Source organism: Cnephaeus nilssonii (assembly GCF_951640355.1).
Source record: "Cnephaeus nilssonii genome assembly, chromosome: 15".
NCBI classification, from domain to species: Eukaryota; Metazoa; Chordata; class Mammalia; order Chiroptera; family Vespertilionidae; genus Cnephaeus; species Cnephaeus nilssonii.
This window is the reverse complement of record NC_137086.1, coordinates 30,152,791-30,176,933: the sequence shown is the minus strand read 5'-3', so window position 1 is coordinate 30,176,933 and position 24,143 is coordinate 30,152,791. Positions and strand designations below refer to the sequence as shown.

General features: G+C 45.1%; 1 protein-coding gene across 2 annotated transcripts in view; it reads right to left on the bottom strand.

Moving 5' to 3' along the window:
• SPTBN1 (spectrin beta, non-erythrocytic 1) overlaps positions 1 to 24,143 on the bottom strand; it is a 183,788-nt gene that overhangs the window by 127,033 nt on the left and 32,612 nt on the right. For both annotated transcript variants that reach the window (XM_079792286.1, XM_079792287.1), the window contains exon 2: positions 642 to 836. In XM_079792286.1, the coding sequence (XP_079648412.1) occupies positions 642 to 789 (148 nt within the window). In that variant the 5' untranslated portion in view covers positions 790 to 836. The remainder of the gene's footprint in view (positions 1 to 641; positions 837 to 24,143) is intronic.

Here is a 24,143-nt window from a genome sequence, read left to right as displayed (position 1 = left end):
TGCATAAACTCCACGGGGACCCCTGGTTTACGTGTGTTCAGCACCGCCGAGTTTTCACGTGACAGACCCTTTCCAGATTTTCAGGGCAAAACGCTCCCCACCCCAACGAGGGCCACGGTGAAAGTGTGTTCTCGGTTTCCCACCGCAGCAAGGGAGTGAGAAATCACTACGTCAGGATGTATCCCTGCTAATGTTAGCGCATCCCGGCAGACTTAACCTGTCACAGCATTAAATGTGCCCTCACAAGATGAAGCTACGGGCTTTTACATTTAACACCCTTGCATGTGATCCTAACCAACCCGAGTCACTCAACAATCGAGTGGTCTACTGTAAGAGGTCAGGTCAACCAAGCACACAGGCTAGTTTTTGTATTTATGCTCCATTATTTTCACACATTAAGATGCATCGAAAATAAGCAAGCTCTTAAAATCCCCGGGCAGCTCTTTCTAAACGGCTCTAAAAATCACTCTGCTCTGTATCGTGTTGGCCTCGGAGATTGACAGTTCTCCAAATACGGGGCTTATGAAATGGCCAGCTTGCACCAGTGGGACAGGTTTAAGTTGCAGTGAGCCAACCTTGTAAGGGAGACAGGGTGGGTGACTGCATCCTGGGCCCCAGGGATGGTTGTGAAGAAGACTTACCTGCCAGAGCCTTGATGCGGGAGCGCTCGAAGAGCCTGGCAGAGCTGTTCTCGTTGTCCCAGTCGTCCACATCCCAGCGGTTGTTGACATCGCTGTACTGCTGTTGGATCTCAATGTTGTCGTAGTCGGTGGCTACTGTGGTCGTCATCTTGAACTGACTCAGCTGCTCCTCCACATCAGCTCCTTCTTAGCGTTCTGAGGGAAAGAAAAGGGAGAAAAAAACCCGTCATTAGTTGTCTACAGGGTGCAGAGTCCTCACATCACCTGCTGGGATAAAGGTGAGTAGAAGGGAAAACAATTCACACGTGTCAAGAACAGGTCTCTGGAGTCCATGGAAACGGCGTTTGGACTTCCGCACGGCCTCAGAGCGCGTGTGTGACCCAGGCCCAGGTACTTCACACCGGAGCCTGAGTTTCCCCAAGCACCAACGAGGGAAGGTACTCTCCAGGTTACTGAGGGCACTGCCTGAGATGATGGAGTTTTCTTCCTTCTTTCTGAAGTTTCAACTTCGCAGTTTTAAGGTGTTGTCAGAACTGGGTGAACAGCCTCTCGGGGCTTCTGCACGACCTCACTGATTTCTATTGTGCGTCGCCCTAAGCTAAACGATTTCAGCTTCTCCTGGGAATTCACAAAATGTTGTGTGAGAGAACTGACACATCATTTCATCTCACCATCTCATTTTCATGCCAGAAAACTGGTGCCCGAGATGAAATGAGGTAGTTACTAGTAAGTGGATGACAACAAGCACAGTGCCAGGCACAGAGTAGGTAAGTAAGTAACAAGTGCAATTATTTACATTTCCGTGTTGTTATGAATGCTTACTACCAACACCAGTACCACTCCCCAGGGATCCACGCACGGCCACAGTGTCTTACAAGGATAAATGGTAAACGAGAACTTGGGGCTCAAAACTTCTGCCCCCCTGCCGTCTTCACTCTATTACAGTACCCTCAGAGCATTAAGAGGAATTCATTCAGCTCCAAAACTGACATTATTCAGGCACTGAACCAGAACGCACTGAAGGCTCACTACGTGCTCAGCCTGTTCCAGAGCTAGAGATAATCGTAAATAAGATAAGGACCAGGCTCTCCTGAAGCTTTTATCTTAGTAGGAGGAGCCAGATAAAAGGCACACAACAAAAGGCAAGACGGTTGAAAGAAAATAAAATAAAAGTGGAGTGATATGACAAGAGAGAGAACATATTTTAGATCTGGTGGTCAGGGAAGGCCTCTCCGAGTAGGTGTTTATTTAAACTGAGCTCTCAGAAAGGAACAGGTCAAAAGGAACAGCATTCCAGGCGAAAGAAACAGCTTGTGTAAAGGCCCTACGGTGAGAAAGAGCACGGCTTGCTGGAGGAATGAAGAGGTCAGTGTGTCTGGGGTCTGTCTGGTGGGCAGCGGGGAGACACCAGGAGATGAGGTTGGACGGGCAGGCGGGACCAGACCACAAAGGGCTCTGTGAACCTCTGTGTGGTGGAAGGCACTGCAGGATTTTAAGCTAATAACAGGCACCACGGGATGTATGTTTTTAAGAAGATCAATCCCGGTGCTGCAGGAAAAACACATTCTAGGAGTCAAAGATGAGCTCTTAATCCTTACAGGGTCAGTTAAATTCCTGCATGTTTTATACACAAAGCTATCGAGGTAAGTTAAGAGGAGGAGAAAGAAAGATGCCCCATCCCTTTATTGGTAGGAAGGTGTCCCCCAAAGTCCTGGCCCACTCCCCTATCTTAAGATTCAATGATTTTTTAAAATCACATTTTATATCTGGATGCCCATTTAGTGAAAGCCTCATTCATTCACTGGGCACCAAGAATATGCACATGGACCGGAGTCAGCAGGCCCAATCACTCGAGTTTGTGCACAAACAAAACCAGGCCGCCACCCAGCGACCACAAAATGATCACTTGAGCTGATTTTCTCCCCTCACATATGCCACAAAGCAAAGAAAATAAAGCCACCTGTGTTGGAATGAAACAGTTCTCTGACTGTGCTTGAAATGTGGATTTCCTCAAGTTCTAGCATGAAACCAGGATTCCACGGTAAGTAAATTAAGCTGAAACAAATGAACTGTACCTCAACTAGTATAATTATTGGTGGCACAAGCATAGAACTGCCTACCCTTTTGTCATTAGCTGTTTTCTTGCAAGCTATCCAAGAACCTCGCCAATGGGCCCTACATATTCCTAAGGAAAAAGCACTGTGTCCACCTTAGGACTGAGCCACACATCTGTAACGCAAATAGTCAGAAACATCTTGGATGGGAGTAAAATCCAGGATTCTCACCAGGCAGACAAAATCAATCCCAACAACAAAAACCTATGAGTAGAGTAATTTTAACAACTACATTAGCAATGTACTGATGAGATTTCATAAAAACACAAAAAATTTCAGAAACCTAAGTCAGTTAAGTATATTCTACTGAGTGATGTTATAATTGCTCTTAACATTCAGTCACAACCCTCTTCCAAAAAAAAATTGGTACTGTCATTTGAACCTGGAGATGGTTAATTTTCTTGACTATTACCAATGACTTTCATAAAATTCAGCCTTGGAGGATACTATCTCTGGGGGGGAGGGGGGAGTTGTGAAAGTGCTATTTTTTTAAATGTATATATATTTTTTATTGATTTCAGAGAGGGAGGGAGAGAGAGATATAGAAACAAAAATGATGAGAGAGAATTATTGATTCGCTGTCTCCTGCACACACCCGACTGGGGCCTGCACCCACAACCCGGGCATGTGCCCTGACTGGGAATAGAAGAACCATGGCCTCCTGGCTCACAGGTCAATGCTCAACCACTGAGTCACGCTGGCGGGGCTTGAAAGGACTATTAATACCCAATTTCTGAAAGCACAGACCGTGTTTTCACCCAATCCAAGGTGAAATCTAACCACTTGGGTCCAGATTTGTTTTGGCTATTTGGTGCCACCTGCTGACCACTGAGAACAAGCCACACCTCAGCCTCCAGGGCAGCTACCAACCTGTGCTGGGACTTCAGCACATCTGACTCTTGAGGAAGCCCAACCACAATCCTTTCCCACCCCATGAATCTTTTCCTACCACGGATTTAGCCCCAAAATCACCAACTACTTTCCACAAATTTCTCAGTAAGCCAGTGTTAATCCTTTCCCTTACGCTATAAACAAGTCCTTCAGAGAAGGTAAGCACATTTCTTTTCTAAGAATTCTTTTTAATGGTGTTAACACCATGCTGCTTTAAAACAAAGAGGAGTGTGGGAAGCAACAGTTCTTACTAGCCCGCCCGGCGTGGCTCAGTGGTTGAGTGTCGACCTATGAACCAGGAGGTCACAGTTCGATTCCCGGTCAGGTCACATGCCCAAGTTGAGGGCTCCATCCCAGTAGGGAGCATGCAGGAGGCAGCCAATCAATGATTCTCTCTCATCATTGATGTTTCTCTCTCTCCCTGAAATCAATAAAAAATAAAAACTTCTTACTAGTCTGTGCATAAAAGAAATATTGATGCTATAAGGTATTCTTTTTATTTGATTGCTTCCCTCTAGTGTTTAAGAATTTGGATATCAGAAACATTTCTAAATTTTCAGGGCACTGTCAAAGCAAAACATCCCACATCCCCACCAGGGCAAGAGCGAAAGGGTGCTTCTAGGTAGTCAAGAGCAACAACAGAGTGACCTGAGAGTAAAGGAACAGGCCGAGTCAAGCAACGGGCATAGATGGATAGGTGAGTGTGCCCACGGCGTGCGGAGTCCAGAAAAACAATATGCTACAAACATCATTATCTTCCAACCCATTTCAACAAGGCTGCGCCAGCGGTGAAGGCAGTTTATAGCACACATACAGGTGTCCCCCGAAGGTTATCTATAAAGGGCTACATCTTCCCAAGATGCTATCAGCCATGTGCCCCAAGGGCCAGTGAAGGAGCAATCTGTACTCCCCAAATGGCCGTGGGAAGATCAGGAGAGAAGAGAGGAGGGCTGGCCATGCTGGAATTCTGCCTGATGGGTCTGCCATTAGGAAATCTTAAGAGGACTATTTAAGGTTGGCATGAGGCAACACAATCTCTCCTAGAGAAGGGTTTCCGTTGCTTCCACTGACTCAGTGATGGTCCAGAGTCCATCTAACTTGATCACCATGGCAGGAATTCATTAAATAATCCTTGAATAAATACAATTCAATAATATCCTGGGTGTGTTATGGCTAATACCCATGTTTTTGGGGGCTTGGTTTCGAGAAGAAGGTTAAAAGTACATACCTACCTTTGCTGCTCTTCTTCATCTCCTGGGTGTGTGTGTGTGTGTGTGTGTGTGTGTGTGTGTAAAAATAAGGAATATGTAAAAACAAGCCAAGCCTCCTCCCTCAAATATCTTTTTTAATCCTACGTTCTATGAACTATAATTTTTCCAAAAAAAAGGAAATTCCAAAAGCTTTATCATTTTTCTGCTTCAATAAGAACGTAATTTCATTTCTGTCAGACCAAGACAGAAATGGATGAGGAAACGATTATTCTAGACTTATGAGGCAAAGAGGTTCCTACAGCTCTGGCATGTGCTACTACCACAAGGCCATAACCACCAGGAGAGAAACTGGAGCGTTCTACTAGTTGTCCTCTTTATTAATTACAATTCTGAAAGTCAATCCCTGGCAAAGCCCAGACAGAAAACACTTTATCTGTTCTGTTCCTTTCCAAGATCCCAAATAGATTTTCCGTGTCACACATAGGACGACGGGTTTTTCTTTATAGTTTATTTATCGCCAAGCTTCCCTCCTCTGCCCTCTTGTATTACTCTACAGAATCCCTGGGTGACGTTACCTATCCCCGTCTTTGGGTCCTACCCTGGGCTGACTACTGCTCCCTGGGTGGCTAGGTGCAGTTGTCTCCTACGGATCATCAAGTCAGTGTCTAAAACGAAACTCATAATTCCTCCTTACAAGCCCTGTTTTTCCTCTGTCAGGCCCCCTGGTTGCTTGTACCTCCTGAAAATCCTCTGAGTTAGCTCAAGCCATAGTTTCTTCCTGTGTACCTCACCTCTTATTTTAACCCCTAATCCATTCCCCTACACTGCCACCAGAGGGACCTTTCTCATTTCATTCCTGTGACCAAACCAACCAATAGTCATGCCTCCCAACAATAAATCCCTAGGCCTTCAGAATAATGCCAGAGTCCAGAATGAGACTCTTCATGAGGGGGCCCTGCCCAGCTCTCCAGCCACATCTCAATACTCTTGTCCTAAGCTCGCTGTTCCTGTCCCAAGCTCTTCTAGCTCCCGAGGGGAAGGTTGTGCCCTTGTTTCGCCTCCAAAACTACTACCTGGAAGAGCTCTCGACTCAAATCCAACCTCCACCAGGAAGCCACTCCTACCCACTCACCAGCACCTGGTCTAAATGAGACAACCTCAGATAGCCCGCCCAGGTACTCCACTCCCTTCCAGGCACTTTACATACTTCTGACCTATCACTCACCCTCCTAAGACTGTTTCATAATTACTAAACATCTACTGACTTATTGTCAATAGGCCACGGACTCTTGGGATCACGTCCCAGTCATACTGTCTTTATCTCTTTCATCTCCTAGCTGAGTGCCTCAAAACATTATGTGCTTGCTAATTATTTATCTGTGGGACGGCTGGGTGGGTGAAAGATGGAGGACTGGAAGGTGAGGCCAAAAAAGGGATGTCAATTCAAGCCACCACCCAGGCACTATCTCCATCCATCACAAAGCCCCAAACACGCAGTCTTCGGAGCTACATGGGCCTGGCGAGCACTTGCTTTTCAAGCAGTCATGTGTTAGACGAGGCTGCTAACGAACACGGACACACATTGAATAAGGTGCTTCTCCCTGTACATATTAACATGTAAGTGTCCCTCTTTAGTTTTTATTTATAAAAAGAATTATTTTTTGTCTGAACTACTCAGATTTCAGAGATTAAGGCAACAGACAGGAACACAAATACACATGTACAAACACACACTTCGTTAATACCCAATCTTAATGAAAGGCTCACATAAATTAAATTTAAAAAAATTTTTTAAAAGGTGACTAACATTTGCCAATTCTTTTTTCAGAAGGAAAGCCATATGCTAACAATTACTTTGGCAGAATTCACAGACCCAAATGCTCTGCAGACACTTAAAACCCTCCCACTTCACTCATAAAAGACTTGAAAAAGCATACACTGAACCTGCTGGTGTGTTATCTGGAAAAAGAAGGAAAAAAAGTTCTGCTCAGGGCCTTTAAGGGACCAAACTTTGTGCCTGAGAATTTCCAGAAACAGACCTGACAGAGTTCTGCCTCAACCCTCCGACTATCAGTTGCCAGAAAGCAAGGGAGGCACACCCTGCTTGCAATCTGCTCGCGGAAGCACCCTGCAGAGTCTGTAAAACAGCCAGTAACGGGGACTCTCTGCAAGAAGCCACATCTAGAACCACGGCGATGAATGAACTCGGCTAACCTACCGCGACTCAGGTTCATGGAGCTAGCTCCACACAAAGGCCCAAGACACCACCCTAAACATCCCAAGTTCTCTGCTCACAAACAAGACGTGGCTATTTCAGCTCTTACCTAGAGAACAGCCGACCACCAGACGCCACTGCATGAGCTTTCCTAACGATGGCACACCAACAACCCAAGAGCAGCAAACACTCCTTCCTTAGACACTGTACACCTATGCCAGAACTAGCCCTGCTTCATCTTCTCCCAACCCCCCCCCCTCCCGCTCCCTTCATCTATAGCCAAGTCTTTCAAAACAACTTCCATCTTTCTTCCCCAAACTCACTGTATAAAAGAGCCCCATCAATCCTAGGATGCAGATGTGTGTGTCTTCTCCATCTAGCCCTGCTGCTGGTGGCTTAGATTGCCCGCCCCAGGCCCTGGTCCCTTTTCTGGCTAGCGTATGGTTCAATAAATCCTTTCCTTCAGAAAAACTTTTGGCCTTGCAAGTTATTGTTTAACAGTATCATTCACTTTTTAAACTTTCTAGGTTACTTGCAGTTTTACAGGAACATGTCAACTGTACAGAAAGTATGACACAGCTGTACAAACGGGCCAAAATTCCTGGATTCAGACCGTTTGAAAAGAGAAGGGCGCTCAGAGACCTAGTAATTAAATCTCATTAACAAAGGTGGTCTTCAAATACTCTGTGGTAACTTTTGTATGTTTTATCAGAATATGTTAATTGTGAATTTTTCAGATTTTCTTTATAATTCCCTGCATATACATTCAAAATCATAATTATTTTATCTTCGTGGTAGGTCAACATAATAAAATACCCGATTTTCTCCCTATTCACACATTAGTTCTACTTTTATTGATAGTAATATTTGCCTAGTATATTTTTTCCATTCTATTATTTCATCTCTTGAGTCATTTTATTTTAGGTATGTCTCTTTTTAAAATCTAATCGAAGAGTCTCTGCCGTATAGTTGGCAAATATAATCCATCTACATTTATTAGGATTACTGCCATACCTGAGGTTTCAATCAACTTATTTTGTTTTCTATCTTAATTATTAGCATGTGGAAACTGGGGCCTATACCCAAGAGTTAAACAACTGAATCGTCATACTGCTATAATATCTTTAATTACATCTATAATATCTTTATCGTCACTGAACCCAGAACCATAAGAACTCAATCTAATCTTTAAAATGTACAGAGCTTATGAGTCTAACTGCCAAAGAAAACTCTAATCTATAATAATAGAAGTGCAATATGCTAATTAGACTGGATATCCTTCCATGCGACCTTCCAGACGAAGCCGGGACTGCGAGGGAAGCCTGGGTCCCAGGTGCCAGAGGGAAGCCGATGCTGGCAGCCGGGGGAAGGAATGCCTACTCTTGCATGAATTTCGTGCATCATCAATGTGTATGACTCCAAAGCCCATGCTTTAAATGAACAGCTTAGCCTACATTTTGAGGCACAATAACTTATATAATGGTCCATATGAGAAAAATACCTAATGGACTCAAGGTTCTTCAATACATGAGAAAATAGATATTTTTGTCACAGTATCTATCCCAAATGGACTAAGACACCTTCATTCGCAATATTCAGAAATGACCTCTTTCCTACACAGAGGAAAGATGCCACTGAAAGGCTGGTTCTAGTTTTATGAACAAAGTTGTGGGGGGGGGGAAATATTTTTTAACATGGGCAGGTTATAACAGGCTCCACTGTTTGGGGGAGCAAAATTAACTCTTACTATAAAGAAAAATATTTTTAAAGATTTCACTAGAGAAAAATATACTAACTATAATTCATTTTATTTTAAAACAACCTATTAAAAAGAACCTATCTCTATGGCTTAAGAATTTATATTACCAAGAGTACATTTCTACAATAAGAGTATAATGTAGGGGGAATAACAGGGCATCTTCCTCTATTTTAGAGTAAACTGAACAAAAAACAGTTAAATTATAAACAGATTTACTGAGTGCCTTGAATGAAAATTCTTACTATTCTGCATACTTATTTATCTTCATTACCATTTGTACATAAAAAGTTTAACAAAGTATCTTATTTCTCTCCCCCCCACCCTTGCATGATGCAATCTAGATTCCAAATATAAATCTGTAAGCCCTAAAATATTTTAAAACTAGGTTTACTTTGAAAACAGATTTTGAGAGAAAGGTAAGCTTTTCCAACATCTACCTATACTAGTAAATCTTAAAATAACCTACCTTGAAACAAACGAAAAAATTTTAAATGATTTCTACTAAGGGCTATCTTCACATAACTAACTGATAGTTAAAGGCCATCCTTGTTTTGTTTTGTTTTCTCCTTATAGGGAGAAGCAATTCAACTTGAAAGCATTAACTCAATGCAGATCTAACACTGATCTTATGGCCAATAACCATTTTGGTCTTACCCTTACTTCCTGGTAGTTTTAAATTACAATACAGATTTAATGGCACTGCTACCAAAATGCCAATCCTGAACTTTCATTGTTTGGCATTTCACTGCCTTATTTTTTGTAAAATTGCATAAATCAGTATCGCTTGTGCCTGAACAACAGAGGCAATAATGTGTTTTCTATTTGGAAGCTGACTTTTACTCCAAGAGCAGCCGGTCCCTAAATTCTCTGCCAATCTATCAAGTAAAAATGTGTATCTCAAATACCAGGAATAATGATCTAATGAAAAAAAAAAAGTAAACTTGTATGAAAAGCAACACTACATGAAATGATGGATGAGGCTCACACACGTATACACTAAGCTCCATGAGAACCAGGATCTTCTCTGTTCTCGTCATCTTTGTATCACCAGCACCACGCGTAAGCCACAGCAGATGCTTACACACAGCTGTGAAATGAAAGGGTAGGCAGTGGGAGCAGTGGCACTCCAGAGCAATCTAACTCTAAAACACAATGCTTCTTTCTGCCTAAATAACATGTCTCCTGAACCCCAGTAAAATTCTCATCCTATGTAATAAAAGGGTAATATGCAAATTGACCCTAACGGCAGAACGACCAGAACGACCGCTGGACCAGTCACTATGAGGCGCACTGACCACCTCTTGGTCCCTTTCCCCGGCCGGCAGGCTCCGATCACACGATGGCGAACAGGGAACCAGGGGTGGGTGGTGGTGGGGGGGCAGGGCCGGCTGCGAGCAGCTGGGAAAGATGGCCCTGATTGCAGGCCAGGCCTAGGGACCATACCCCATCACGAATTTCGTGCACCAGGCCTCTAGTCCTAGTAAAAGAGTGATATGTAAATTGACTGTCACCCCAACACACAAGATGGCTGCCCCCCTGCAGTCAAAGATGGCCGACCCCATGTGGACACAAGATGGCCAGCAGGGGAGGGCAGTTGTGTGCGATCAGGCCAGGAGGGGAGGGCAGTTGGGAGGGACCAGGCCTGCAGGGGAGGGCAGTTGGGGGCAACCAGGCCTGCAGGGGAGAGCAGTTGGGGGCAACCAGGCCTGCAGGGGAGGGAAGTTGGGGGGAACCAGGCTGGCAGGGGAGGGCAGTTAGGGGTGACGGGGCCAGCAGGGGAGGGCAGTTAGGGGTGACCTGTCCGGCAGGGGAGGGCAGTTAGGGGCAATCGGGCCAGCAGGGGAGCAGTTAGGCGTCGATCAGGCTGGCAGGGGAGTGGTTATGGGATGATCAGGCTGGCAGGCAGAAGCGGTTAGGGGCAATCAGGCAGGCGAGCGGTTAGGAGCCAGCAGTCCTGGACTGTGAGAAGAATGTCTGACTGCCCATTTAGGCCCCATCCTACTAGAATGGGGCCTAAAAGGGCAATCGGATATCCTTCAAGGGGTCCCAGATTGGAGAAGGTGCAGGCTGGGCTGAGGGACACCCTCCCTCCCTCCCCCCCCCGTGCACAAATTTCGTGCACTGGGCCTCAAGTTGTTACACAAGGATCAACCACCTCTTCACTGGATTTCATTTAGCAGAGGATGAATTTTTATAAGCAGTTTCTTTTCAACTGTTGCAAAATAAGCCAGGTCATATCTGGATAGGAATGGAGTAAGCGCTAATTTCACAATAAAACTGGAGATGAATAAACATATTTATCTTAATATGTAATATTTTAAGAACCATTCCCCTTTGCAAAATGATCTAAATCCTAGGCTTCTCTGATAATCTCCAAATGTCCCAAGGTTCCAATACTATTAAATTTTCTCAGACAGCAATTCAAACAACTCCAATTGCTTGGGTTAACCCTTGAGTAGCAAGCCTTCCCCCTTTGTATGCCTGGTAAAGGTTTCCCAAACTTACTTAGAAATCTGTAACCTTTCAAATAAACAAAATGAGTAAAGGTTGGCCTATGGTACTTGAAAAGGAGAGTGAAGTCAGTCCCAGAGAAACCATTCAAATAGTTACCATTTTAATACAATCAGACATCGAATTTGTTTAAACTTGATCAATTTGCAAAACAAATTTTTGAATTACAACTTAACAATGTATCAGGCTGTAACCAATTCGAATGCTGCGCATTTCTGTTTAAAAGCTTGATCCTAAAGGTGCTCCGTATCAAGCCTGGTAAAACAAAGGTCAGCTATAGCCGTGGTCGGCAAACTGTGGCTCTCGAGCCACATGCGGCTCTTTGGTCCCTTGAGTGTGGCTCTTCCACAAAATACCACGGCCTGGGCGAGTCTATTTTGAAGAAGTGGCGTTAGGAGAAGTTTAAGTTTAAAAAATTTGGCTCTCAAAAGAAATTTCAATCGTAGTATTGTTGATATTTGGCTCTGTTGACTAATGAGTTTGCCGACCACTGAGCTAAAGTAAATGTGGGGATTCACTTCGGCTTTACATAATACAGGGTGGGGTGAAAGTAGGTTTACAGTTGTGATTATGCAAAACACAGAGTTTACTCTTGTATAATTAATTAATGACTATATTATTTTCCATTTGAATTGTAAACCTACTTTTGGCCCACCCTGTATTTAAGCACCGATTTGCAAGAAAAATGAGCCAGTGTTGAATATATTGCCGTAAGTTTAGCATCACAGAGGAGCCCTCGGATACATAACTCAGATCACCCACTCATCATAGGGGACCAGATACAAACACTACCATAGGGCCAGACCATCATCTAATCAACTGAGCCAATGACCCAACACTTCACAAACTTATCAGAAAGGCACAGGATAAAGCACAGCCTACCCACAACTACGGGGCGTGGGCCTGCCACTCCGATGTGCCTGGCTCCCGCTAGACTGCTCAACTTACTTCAAAAGGAAAACGAGGTCTTAGCTGAAGTCCTCAATCAGGTTCAAGAGCAGAGGAAACCAGGAACTGTCCTCGTCCTCCGAGCAGGGGGGGGGGGGATGGGGGTGGGGGGAATAGGCTTAAAAGAACAAGAACTAGAACACCTAAACCACTCAGTTCTTTAAAAGCTCCCTGGTGATGTGACTTCATCTTTGAACTCTTTGCCTGGCCAAAATCAAGCCTGTACTTTCATCTCCTTGAAATATGTTATTTATAAACCCATTTTCTGCTTTCCAAAGTATCTATGAACTTTGTTTTTCCTGCCTCCAAGCGCTTTCAAAGAAGTTGCCTTTCTTTTTCTTTTCTTCTTCTTCTTCTTTTTTTTTTTTTTGGTCTAACTCTGCAACACCGTGAAGAATTACTAGGATGGTAGGGCATTTTAGAGCATTGGAGAGAAACGAATTCTGTTAGCCTTCTATGATTCTGTGCAGAGAGAAAAGCAGGGGTTGCGCACCCCAGTGGTGGCTGGATATTTTAGTGCCGTCTTTTGTGACACTGAATGCCAACCCCATCCCAAAAAGGCTCCTGTAATCAAGGAAGGCTTTCCAATCTCTTGAGTAATGGAGCTGCTATCTCTCAATAACTTGTGATTTTAGAGATTAGGACAATAAACGAGAACCAGGTTGGCCTTTCTCTAGTTAAGATTCTCCTCACGCTCCCACCCCAGCCCAGAGCCTCCTGTTAGGTGCTCTTGCTGGTCTCTTTTCTTCAGGGAGTGTTCTTAAATAATTACCCATGTGATTTTTTGTTAAATGACTATCTCACCTTGTAGACTATAACCTCCATGATTAGGCATTTCTCTCTCTCTTTTTTAAATTTTTAAATTGATTTTTTAGAAAGAGAGGGAGAGGACGAGAGAGAAACATCAATGTGAGAGCAAAACATCAATTGGCTGCCTACTGCACACTCCCTACCAGGGATTGAGCCCCCAACCCGGGCATGTGCCCTGACCTGGAATCGAACCATCGACTTTTTGGTACACTGAACAAATGCCCAACCAACTGGGCCACACTGGGCAGGGGTAGGCATTTCTGTTTATTGTTTATTATTATTTTTTTATTATTATTTTATTTTAAATCAATGCATCCCTTGATACAATGCCGAGCACAAAGAAAACAAGGAAATATTTAATTCATAAACTTCATGCTTAAAAATTCCTCACCTTTCAAGGATCTTATAGGCACTTTCCCTACTGAATCTGCTGTATCAAGAAGAAAAATATTTCCAGTTTATTCAGTGGTAAATTTGCTCAAGTGAAAGCTGTAAATAGTGAAAAACAAACAAAAACTGACATTAACTGCTAAATGATCAAGATTTATCTACATTTTACTTTTTCTAAAAAAACTGTATTTAAAACACTGGAATGTTTAACTTCCTTCACTGAGCAAAGGAAAAACTTCAAATGGCAATTTCAAACTTCTAAATCATGGAGGCTAATTTCCCAAGTCAAATTCTCGTTGCTGGCTGAACAGCCGTATTCACCGGGTGCCAACTCAAAAATTAAAGGGTGGGGAGGCAAGATCCCGGGCCTCATCAGTACCGTCCTCACTACCTCAGAAAGTCAATTTCGTACAGGTAGGGGACCCTGGACCAAGAAGAGTAAAAAAACTGTTCAAGAACACATATGGTCCTACATTTAGTTTTTTAAATTACCCACTGTTAGAAAAAGTGCAAATTGGCCGGAGTCCACTGAAAATGTGGCAAGCTCAATATGAAGCACCAGCAGAAGGTAGCATAGTCCTGGATGGCTTTGTTGTTAGAAAACCCCCAAGAGTGTCCAGAAGGGGGCAGACAGTCTGTATAACGTCTTGAGATTTCCAGCCCAGGAGCCAGACCGCTCCCCCCACCTCACCCCACCCCAGGGAAAAATCTTAAAGGAACACTCAGCACCAATCTTTAAGTGGCCTCAGGCGTTCTCATGTGGGCTCTGGCACAGCCTCCTTGGCAGGCAGAGAGCAACACATTCATAGAGACTCAGGGTTAGAAGGCGCTTTCTAACAACCAGAGCTCTCCAAAAATGCAGAGGGCTGGCCAGACAGCGGGGAGTTCACGGCATCACCAGAGGTTGCTGCAGGGTGGGGGTGTACCCTTCGACAGGGCAGCCACAGAGGGAACCACGTACCGTGGAGGAAGCTGGGCTGCAGGAATTCTAATATCCTTTCCAACCAACAGGCCTCTCGGATTTGGTTAACCACAAAGTGTTTACCATTCTTGTAATCAGCACACTGCAGTAATACTACAGTACTCAAAACTTGGTTCCCAAGGTAGGCACGATACTCTCTCTTCAATGGGGTTCAAAAGAATGGCTTTTCAGTTCCTATTTATAACTGGACCTCTACTACTTTACTTTTAAAATATATTTATATTGATTTCAGAGGAGAAAGGAGAGGGATAGAACTGATGAGAGAGAATCACTGATCAGCTGCCTCCTGCATGAGCCCGCAACCCAGGCATGTGCCCCTAACCATGAAACGAACCGTGACCTCCTGGTTCATAGGTTGACCCTCAACCACTGAGCCACGCTGGCTGGGCTGAATCTCTATGACTTTCATTATAATCTTTCTTTGTTGGGGTGTTTTCATATTGAACTATTCGCATCTTCTTTAAAACACAAGTTTTACAAACATTAATAAACATTTTTCATTGGGTTTCACAACCCTACTGAAAAAATGGGCGAAAAGCTTTGAAAGCAGCTTTTACATTTTGATGGAAACATTAAGTGCACCATTGGAGATATTTATCAAAACAATTATTTTGTTAGGCAATGGTACACTTTACAAAATGTAAAGGTACAAATAAAACATCTGTTCATTAAAAAAAAAAACCCAAAACAACGTTTAAGTAGAAAACACTGCCTGTGCTGGTGTGACACTCTTGTCACCCAGGGCACAGCACTGAGTCTGGGATTTTGTTCTTTGCAAAATGTGGAGACATACCACATAGGTGTGAAACTACAAATAGTTTTTATTTAAAAAGTCAGGAAGTCGGAAGATAAAACAGCTCTTGCTTCACACATCCTTTCCTTATACTGCTTAAATGAAAACCTTGCTTTGCTTCTTCATTTTGAGGGACTGCATTCTAGTTTCCCTAAAAATTACTCTATGACCCTCCTGATCAGATTTTTGCTATAATGGAGGGGGATCTAAACTTCTCAGTCCCACCTAGTGTACTGACAAGTCAGTGCACACATACCCAGCATCAGTCATTTTGCAGCTAGGTCCTGACATTAGCGAGGGCGATACTCAGAAGATAAGAGTGGTGACAAACCAAATCAAATAACCAAGGTACCCTACCAGCCGTAGAATTTGTTTTGTTATATGGCTGGTTTAAATGCAGTTTCCAGAAGTGTCCTTATCTCATCCATTTTCTGTAGGCAGATCATGACAACACCAAAACATTTCTGAAAACTTGTGAACTGACACATTTGGAAGCATCAAGAAAGGATGGAGCCCTGGCCGGCGTGGCTCAGTTGGCTGTGTGTTGTCCAGTGAACTGAAAGGTTGCAGGTTCGATACCTGGTCAGGGCACATGCCTGGTTTGCGAGCTCAATCCCCAGTAGGGGCGTGCAGGAGACAGCAGACTGATGTTTCACTCTCACATTGATGTTTCTCTCTCTCTCCCTCTCCCTTTCTCTCTCTCTCTAAAAATCAATACAAATGTGTGTGTTTTTAAAAAAAGGATGGGAAAGCCATTCCCTCAAACCATACTCAGCAACAGAATGATGAAGAGTTAGGCATTTAGTAGTTTCTCAGCCACAAGTTGGCTGGTTTTGCGTTTTGGTGATGGGCATGTATTTTTTTATATTGCCATGTTGCTCTAAAAGAGTTGATATGTTCAGAGACTAGAAAAAAAGTAATGAGAGCATAGATCAAACATGGTGACCTACAAGGATGATAATTTTTTCATGCTTATGATGATTTTCTTGCCAGGAAAGCCTTGAATACTTTCAAGTTCTGCTAAATTCCTCAGATTCTCTAGGAGAAGGAGTAAAGGAGTACGCAGCCAATGTCTAACAGATTTCTCTAAACACATTTTGCCCCACACTGGGCCTGCAGGAGGATAACAGGGAGGGTGCCGGGCTCCTTAGCTTACTCTCACTGTAAAAGCACTAACCAGGGAAGCAAAGGGACACCTCCCTCCCCCCGCCCCACGCTGTGCCTAGGAAGGCAACCATTGGCTTATCCAGGTCCCACGAAACCAGCCTCCTATCTCCAGATGGATTATGCAAGAACAGTATAGTACATCAGAATGGAGGTAACAGTCTGGGGAGGCAGGTGAGCCTGGATGACCAGGATCCAAGAATGTCTTTTTTTTTTAATTAATAAGTTCAATAGAGTAACAAGCTCCACATGGCAAAAGAATTTTTGTTTTCACTTAGAGGTCACTGACTAGAGACTAGGAATCTGCCCAGTTGTTAGAACCCCTCTGCTGTGCCAGGAAAGATGCCAGCTACAGACAGGGACCATCAGCTCTCCTTCCCTCTTGATGGTGGAGGGAACACGGCAGTGATGCCACGTGCATTCCCCACCCCCCCACCCCACCCCCACCCCCGACCCCGGCCCCAGGTGGGCAGGCTGCGGTGTTAGCTCCCTCCTGACTCTCACAGAGGACAAAGCCAAGTGCTGCCCTCCTCAATCAGACTGCTCCCCACTCACCCTCTCTCCAGAAACCTCCCTCTGGAAGGTCCTGCTAACCAGCTCGGCAGACTTTACAAATGAGAGATGAGTAGCCCCCACTTTCAGTGTACATTCCAAAACTGGAGAAAATTAAAAACAACAACAACAAAAACAAAAAACGAGCAAAGCCAGAGTTTGCCCTTGGTTGTGCACTGAGAGAGATTTTTCATTAACACGACCCTGCCTGACTTCAGGCTAAGCCCGTTCATCTCTGTGTGCACAGGACCTTGCAGGAAAAGCAGGCCGGGAGCCGTCACCCATGCATGCACAGCCCGGCCCCGCCCCGAGACGTACTCTCCACAGCGGATATTTATTTCCCTTCCTCTCAATGGCAGGAGGCATCCTCCATCTCCGTGGCGCCTGTTGCCAGAAATAGACAGTCACGTCAGGAGCAGCCGTCTCTCCGATGTAAACCAGCTCCTCACAGAGGAGGGGTGGGCAGACGCAGCCAGACCAGGGTGTCAGCGCCACCACCCCACAGTGCTGAATGGGTGCCGGCTGCCGATGGGGTCTGCATTCCGGCTTAGGTCCTTATAACCGGCTCCTGACAAGAGTAATCCAGACACGATAGCAAGGGTGAGGCCTTTGGGCCCAGAATGGAGAAAATCACTCCTTCCCCGTCACTGCCATAGTCTCACACCAGGGGGACCAGGGGGTGGAGGGGGTCATTGCAGAGGTCAGTGAGTATTGTAGATAAGGGATGAGTGAGCTCTCTGATTGACATCCCGAAAAAACACACACACGCCACACATATTTTTCTTTTCTTCATTTCTCTTGACTTTTGCATTTGAAAACGAATGCTGTCCCATTATAAAAATAAACGGCAGGTCTGGAAAGGAACCAAAGCCCTTTCATCCAGCCTTGCTTTACAATGCAAATGTTTTTCTTTTCTTCTTTAAAAAAATTATATTTTTCATGTTTTTTTTTAAGTTGAATTTTTAGAGAGAAGAAGGGAGAGGGAGAGAGATAGAAACATCAATCATGAGAGAGAATAATTGATCGGCTGCCTCCTGCACACCCCACACCGGGGTTTGAGCCCGCAATCTGGGCATGTGCCTTGACTGGGAATCCAACTGTGCCCTCCTGGTTCAATAGGTCCACGATCAACCACTGAGCCAAGTTGGCCGGGTCGCAAATGTTTTTCTATCAAACATTCCAAAATATGCTAATGACCACCGGAAGTACACATTTTCAGGGAACTGTAAATAACGTACCAACAATGTAATCCAACTTTTCCCAAGCAAAGTCTCTATGCACACAAGTTGCGCCATAGCCCAACTTCCTCTTCGGTGACAACTCCCCAGACCCTCTCCTTTGTGCTCTCCTGTCCTCAGAGGCCTCACCCGCAAGGCGGAGTGTCCCAATGGTAGAGAAGGTGCCCAGTGCGGGCAAGCCAGGTCACACCCTCCGGGACTACCCTCCAGTGCACAGCTGCAGCACCGAGGAGCAGCCAGAGCAAGCGCACAGGTAAGGAGGGCGTTTCAGACAAAGCCTCGGACTCAGAAGGGCTGGGACAGACCAACTGAGAGTCCACATGGTCCAACCCGTCTCTTTGGACACCACAGCCCGCCACCTTACTGTCCAGCCAGGCTAGCCCTTCACTGGCTTAAGGTATCCCTAACAGATACACGTACCATTAGAAATTGTCAGGTGTACCAAACGCTGTGCCTAAATGATATCTACTGTCCCCTTTATAAAAGGGGAGAAAGCGGCTTCTAAGAATTGCAAAAGTGGACCAACTATTCAAAAGGCTCTTTTGCGATAAATGGCAACTGGTCTGGAAGCTGCCATCTCATTTAGCTCATTACAAACCTATTTGTTTCTAGGGGGGAAAAAATAGGAGCCCCAGAGGCAGCTTTATCCCGCCTCTCACTGGGGAATGCAGTAGCTCTGGTGGGAAAACCAAGGGCAGTTTCTCCGCTGGTGAAAGGGGCAGGGAGACCAATGCTCCATCCTCCTCGCTGGGGTCCTGCTCTTGGCATCCTCCGGACCCAACTCTCCACAGGGCAGACCACCGTGGGAGGTCACCAGGGAGTCAGAATGAGGGCCTGACATCCTCTCCAGAAACCCGTTCCCCACGCTCAGGCCAGGGCCGGCGGGGAACTCAGGACAAGTCACCTAGAGGCTTGGGGTCTTCGTGTTCTCATCTGCAAAGCGAGGACCGGGTGAGGACAGTGGTTCCCAGCCCTGGCCACACATAAAAAAACCCTTCTGGTGATTCTGTGATTTAATTAGGCAGGCATCAGGATTTCTTAAAAATATGTTTCCATTGATTTCAGAGAGGAAGAAAAATGGATGAGAAAGAAACATCAATTGGCTGCCTCCTGCACACCGCCCCCTGCTGGGGATGAGCCCAAACCTGGGCATGTGCCCTTGACCGGAATGGAACTGGCAAGCTCCTGGTGCATGGGACGCTCAGCCAACTGAGCCACACCAGCCGGGCCACCAAGATCTTTGAAAAAGAACTGCTGATTCACTACAGCCCCTTTTAGTTTAAAACAAAAAAGCTTCCTAACTATCAATGAAATCACCTGCACACCCCTCCCACCCCCCAACAGGTGAGCTCCAGGCTGAGTGGGGCAGTCTCTCAGCAGAAGGGGCACCTCCAGCTGGCCTGGCCCCGAGGACACCAGAACTCTGAGGCTGCCGCCTGCCTCAATGATCCAGGCGTTTCCAGTCAGCTCCAACGTTTGGACCCCGTATCTGGGATTTAAAATATATTTTTATTGATTTTTTTACAGAGAGGAAGGGAGAGGGACAGAGAGTCAGAAACATCGATGAGAGAGAAACACCGATCAGCTGCCTCCTGCACACCCCCTACTGGGGATGTGCCCGCAACCAAGGTACATGCCCTTGAACAGAATCGAACCTGGGACCCTTCAGTCCACAGGCCGACGCTCTATCCACTGAGCCAAACCAGTCAGGGCTGTGTCTGGGATTTAGATTTTCTTCCCTCCGCTGCCTGAAACATGAGCCTCGCCATGAAATATCTAAAACAAAAATTATGTGGTTATTTACAAGAAGTCTTTGGCTTAACAAATGAGACTACTCGCCTTCTTTTTTTAAAAACAAAGAATGAAAAACTGCCTAAAACATTCATTCATTCCCTCACTTCCTTGTTTACAGGCTGCAAAAAAAAAAAAAAAAGCTCACAACAAATCCTAAGAAATGAACCATTAATATCACAAAAAACGTGAAAAGAGTTATTACATGGAAACGCCAATACTGATTACACTTCAATTACTATTTGTGCTTTCATCTGGAAAACATATCCCCCGCTGGAAAGGACCCAGGGGTAACAGCTGCATCGCTTTTTCAACTTTTCGCAAACACTCTTAAAAGTTAGCCACAACTCGGTGCTGGCCGGCGTCCAGGGTTTTATTATTATGTACTATTAGTTCATAGTGAGAAGCGGGGGCTGAGGCAGGCAGCAAGCAACGTAACAACAGGGGCTTCCTAATCATGTGCAGATGGGGACGTTCCTGGGGCTTTATCGGCCAGAAAATGCCTCCCATATTATTTCTATTACCTGTAGCCTTTATTAATCTAATTAGGTAATTACAAATGCGTTTTCAGGACATCGTTTAGCGACTTAACGTTAAACAATTTTTCTTCTGTCAGTGCCGGGGCCATGCTGACATTTTAATATTTTTCACATGTACAGCCAACGGCCGGACCCTCTTCCCCTCCCTCCGCGTTTGAGCAGGTGCTGAAAGCAAGTCCACAGGCGACCAGCCCGTCAGCCTCCCTTCGTTGCGTCCATTCCTTGTCAAGTCAATTACGGTTCGGCATTATAGTGCTTTGTCAACGCTGGGGCTGGTACCGCTTTTTTAAAGGTCCAGACAGACCAAATGGAGTGATGTGCTCCAACACGGACTTTTCAATCTCATGAACCTGTCAAGTTAAACAAACAAAAACACCGAGGGACCAACCTAGGTTTTCAAATTTTATTTAAATACGATTTTAGAGAGTTAAACAATTTCTGACTATGAAAGTTCAATTACGTCATTATACAGAAGTCCAATTACCTAAGGGGCGTAACACACCAAGTTGTTGTTCAATATAGTATCTGAATTCCCTTTTTTTAAAAAATATATTTTATTGATTTTTTACAGAGAGGAAGGGAGAGGGATAGAGAGTTAGAAACATCGATGAGAAAGAAACATCGATCAGCTGCCTCCTGCACACCCCCCAATGGGGATGTGCCCGCAACCAAGGTAACATGCCCTTGATCGGAATCGAACCTGGGACCCTTCAGTCCGCAGGCCGACGCTCTGTCCACCGAGCCAAACCGGTTGGGGCTGAATTCCCTTTTTTAATAATAGGGAATAAAAATCGCTACTATTTTGTAAAGAAAACCCAGTCTCGGAGAACAGTCATCATCGTCACTCTGAGAACGGAGGACAAATGGTGATGTTCCAGGAAGGCTTCCGAAGAGGCCGGTGAGCACGCAGGACGCACCTGGCCCGCAGGTGCGAAGGGAGGTGTGCGCTAACAGGCAGGCGATGGAAGATGAAGTCCCGGCTAGCTGACCGGGAGCAGACACACCGTTTCTCCGGGTTTCTGGGTCTGAACCTGAGCACTGACCCTACTTCTACAGTCCCTTCCCGTTCTAAAAGTCCACAAACACTGGATGAGAAAACTCTGCTAGGTGTCACTTGTTTTTTCAGGATGAGGGGTAAGAACCAAGCCTCATGCCCTATGGTGTGTTATCTCCAGCACCCAGCACTGCCTTTGCCACAAAGTAAGGGCTCAGTAAATATTTATTGAATGATTTTGCTGACCTCCACAGTATTTAAGGGGCTTTTAGAAAAAAAATGCACTGATGATTAATGTGTGGGGGAGTTTCTTTTTTTAAAATCTTTATTGTTGAAAGTATTACATATGTTGTGTGGGAGTTTCTTGAAAGAAAATATGCAACTGGATCTGGCTTTAATTTTTAGTTTTGTGGATTTATGTATGTTTGCATTATTTACCAAATACATACATTGCTCTATGTGACAGTCTTAAAAGCCCTTTACAAATATTAACTCATTTGACCCTCAAAATAATCCTTTTGAGGTTGGCATTATTATCTTTTGTACTTCACAGATGAGAAAATTGTGGCACAGAATGGCTAAGGAACTTGCCTAAGGTCAGAGGTGAACTTAGTGGAATATGGATTTAAGCCCAAGTGGTCTGTTTTTAGTGTTTATGCTATGTGGTCCGTTATGGCTGCCATGAGCCACATGTGGCTATTCAAGTTAAATGAATTAAAATTAAATAACGTTTAAAATTCAGCTCCTCGGTGCACTAGCCACAGGCACACAGAAGCCACATGTGGCTGGCTCACGGAGACTGGACTGAAGAGCGTGAATCAAGAACGTGCCCGTCATCACAGAAAGCCCCACCAGAAGCACCACTCTGCGCTCTCAGGCAAAACTCTACTGCTGCCTCTCCATTGGGTTTGGTTCCAGACCCTGAAGTCCCATCTCCACGCCATTCCCTCAATCTAATAAAACCGTAATACGAAAGGTCTTTCCAACTGAGACTCTCTAACACCCACTCTTTAAGCAAAACACACACACACACACACACACACACACACACACACACACACACGTCAAGCCTGGCCGGCATGGCTCAATGACTGAGTGTTGACCTATGAACCGGGAGGTAGCGGTTCGCTTTACCGTCAAGAGCACATGCCCCGGTCGTGGCTCGGTCCCCAGTGTGGGGCACGCAGGAGGCAGCCAATCGATGGTTCTCTCTCACCATGGATTTTTTTTTTTTCTCTCTCTCTCTCTCTCCCTCTCCCTTCCTCTCTGAAATCAATACAAATATTTAAAAGACAAAACAGTCAACAGCAGCTTGATGGATGTCCTCCACAGGAAAGCCAACGAGGAACTTTGTTTTTTCCCCTTGTTATTCTCTCCTCTTCCCCTGGCAGGATGTTAGCAGGAATGGTCTCTGGCGCACACTCGCACCTGTCCTGCTGTGAAGGGCCGAAACCCTGTATTTATGGATTCTGCAAGCAGAGTTCAGCCAGAGGGTAGCCCTTCCCAAAAATTCAGTTCCCAAAATATTTGCAGACATTTTGTCAAAATGTGGAAAGCACACCACATAAGGCTCTTTCTGTAACACAAGAAACAAGGCTTTTGGTATCCAGGCAGCCTTTAAATTCTACGTCTTGGAGCCGGATTCAGGGAGAACTGCATTGTGGGGTGGGGTTGTCATTGGGGAGGGGAGTGATGAGTCCTGCAATTCCCCCAAAGAGTGCCACCTTTGAGAAAACACAGTTGTGAAAGTTCAATTTCCCAAGAAGGGTAACACACCAGTTATTGTTCAGTATACTATCTGAATTCAAAACGACTTGAGGGGACACGAGGCCCTCATTTGGGTGGTAAATTTGGGTAGGAGAAAGTCCACCGAGGGGCAGGACAATAAAAAGGTAAAGAGGAAAACTCGTTGGGTGGAGCGAGTCTCAAGGGGAGAAGAAAGAAGGTACACCCAGCGGGCCTAGAGGAAGACTGGAAAAACAAAACTAGGAGGTAGTTCTGCTGTGGCTGGACTTCCTGGCTGTAACAGTCCGTTTCGCGTTTGTTAAACGAAGTTAATGTAAGATCTATAACCAAATACATTGATTCCCTTCCCTCCCTGTTCTAAGCCAGGCCTTTTTTGTAACGCTCATTTTCAGAGGACCCCAGAGGGATCCCTGGCACGGACACACACCCTACGACAAGGCACGACACGTTTCTCTGGCTCGGCAGTGAGCGGGAGGAAGCCGGGCATGCTGGTTCCCTAGGAGGGGGCCCCACACCCACAACCCGGAGCACAGAGTGTGCACAGATGTCGGATCTTCATGTTCCACACTGTATGTTTATCCCCATTTACTACTTCCTGAGCAGCTATTTCCATAAACAGATGCCCAAATCATCATTTTTGGTAGCTGAGCAGTGTTCTACAGTATGGATATGCCGTAATTTATGAAACAAGTCCTTTCTATAAGGCACACAGTTGTTCACGCGTCTCCATAATATTTTCTTGAATGTAGTACTGTCGTCGTAATCTTGACCGTTAATTTCTTAGGATACATCTCTCGAAGAGAAACCTACTGCCCTACAGAAATTGACCGTCCCGCCAGCACTGTGCGGGAGGG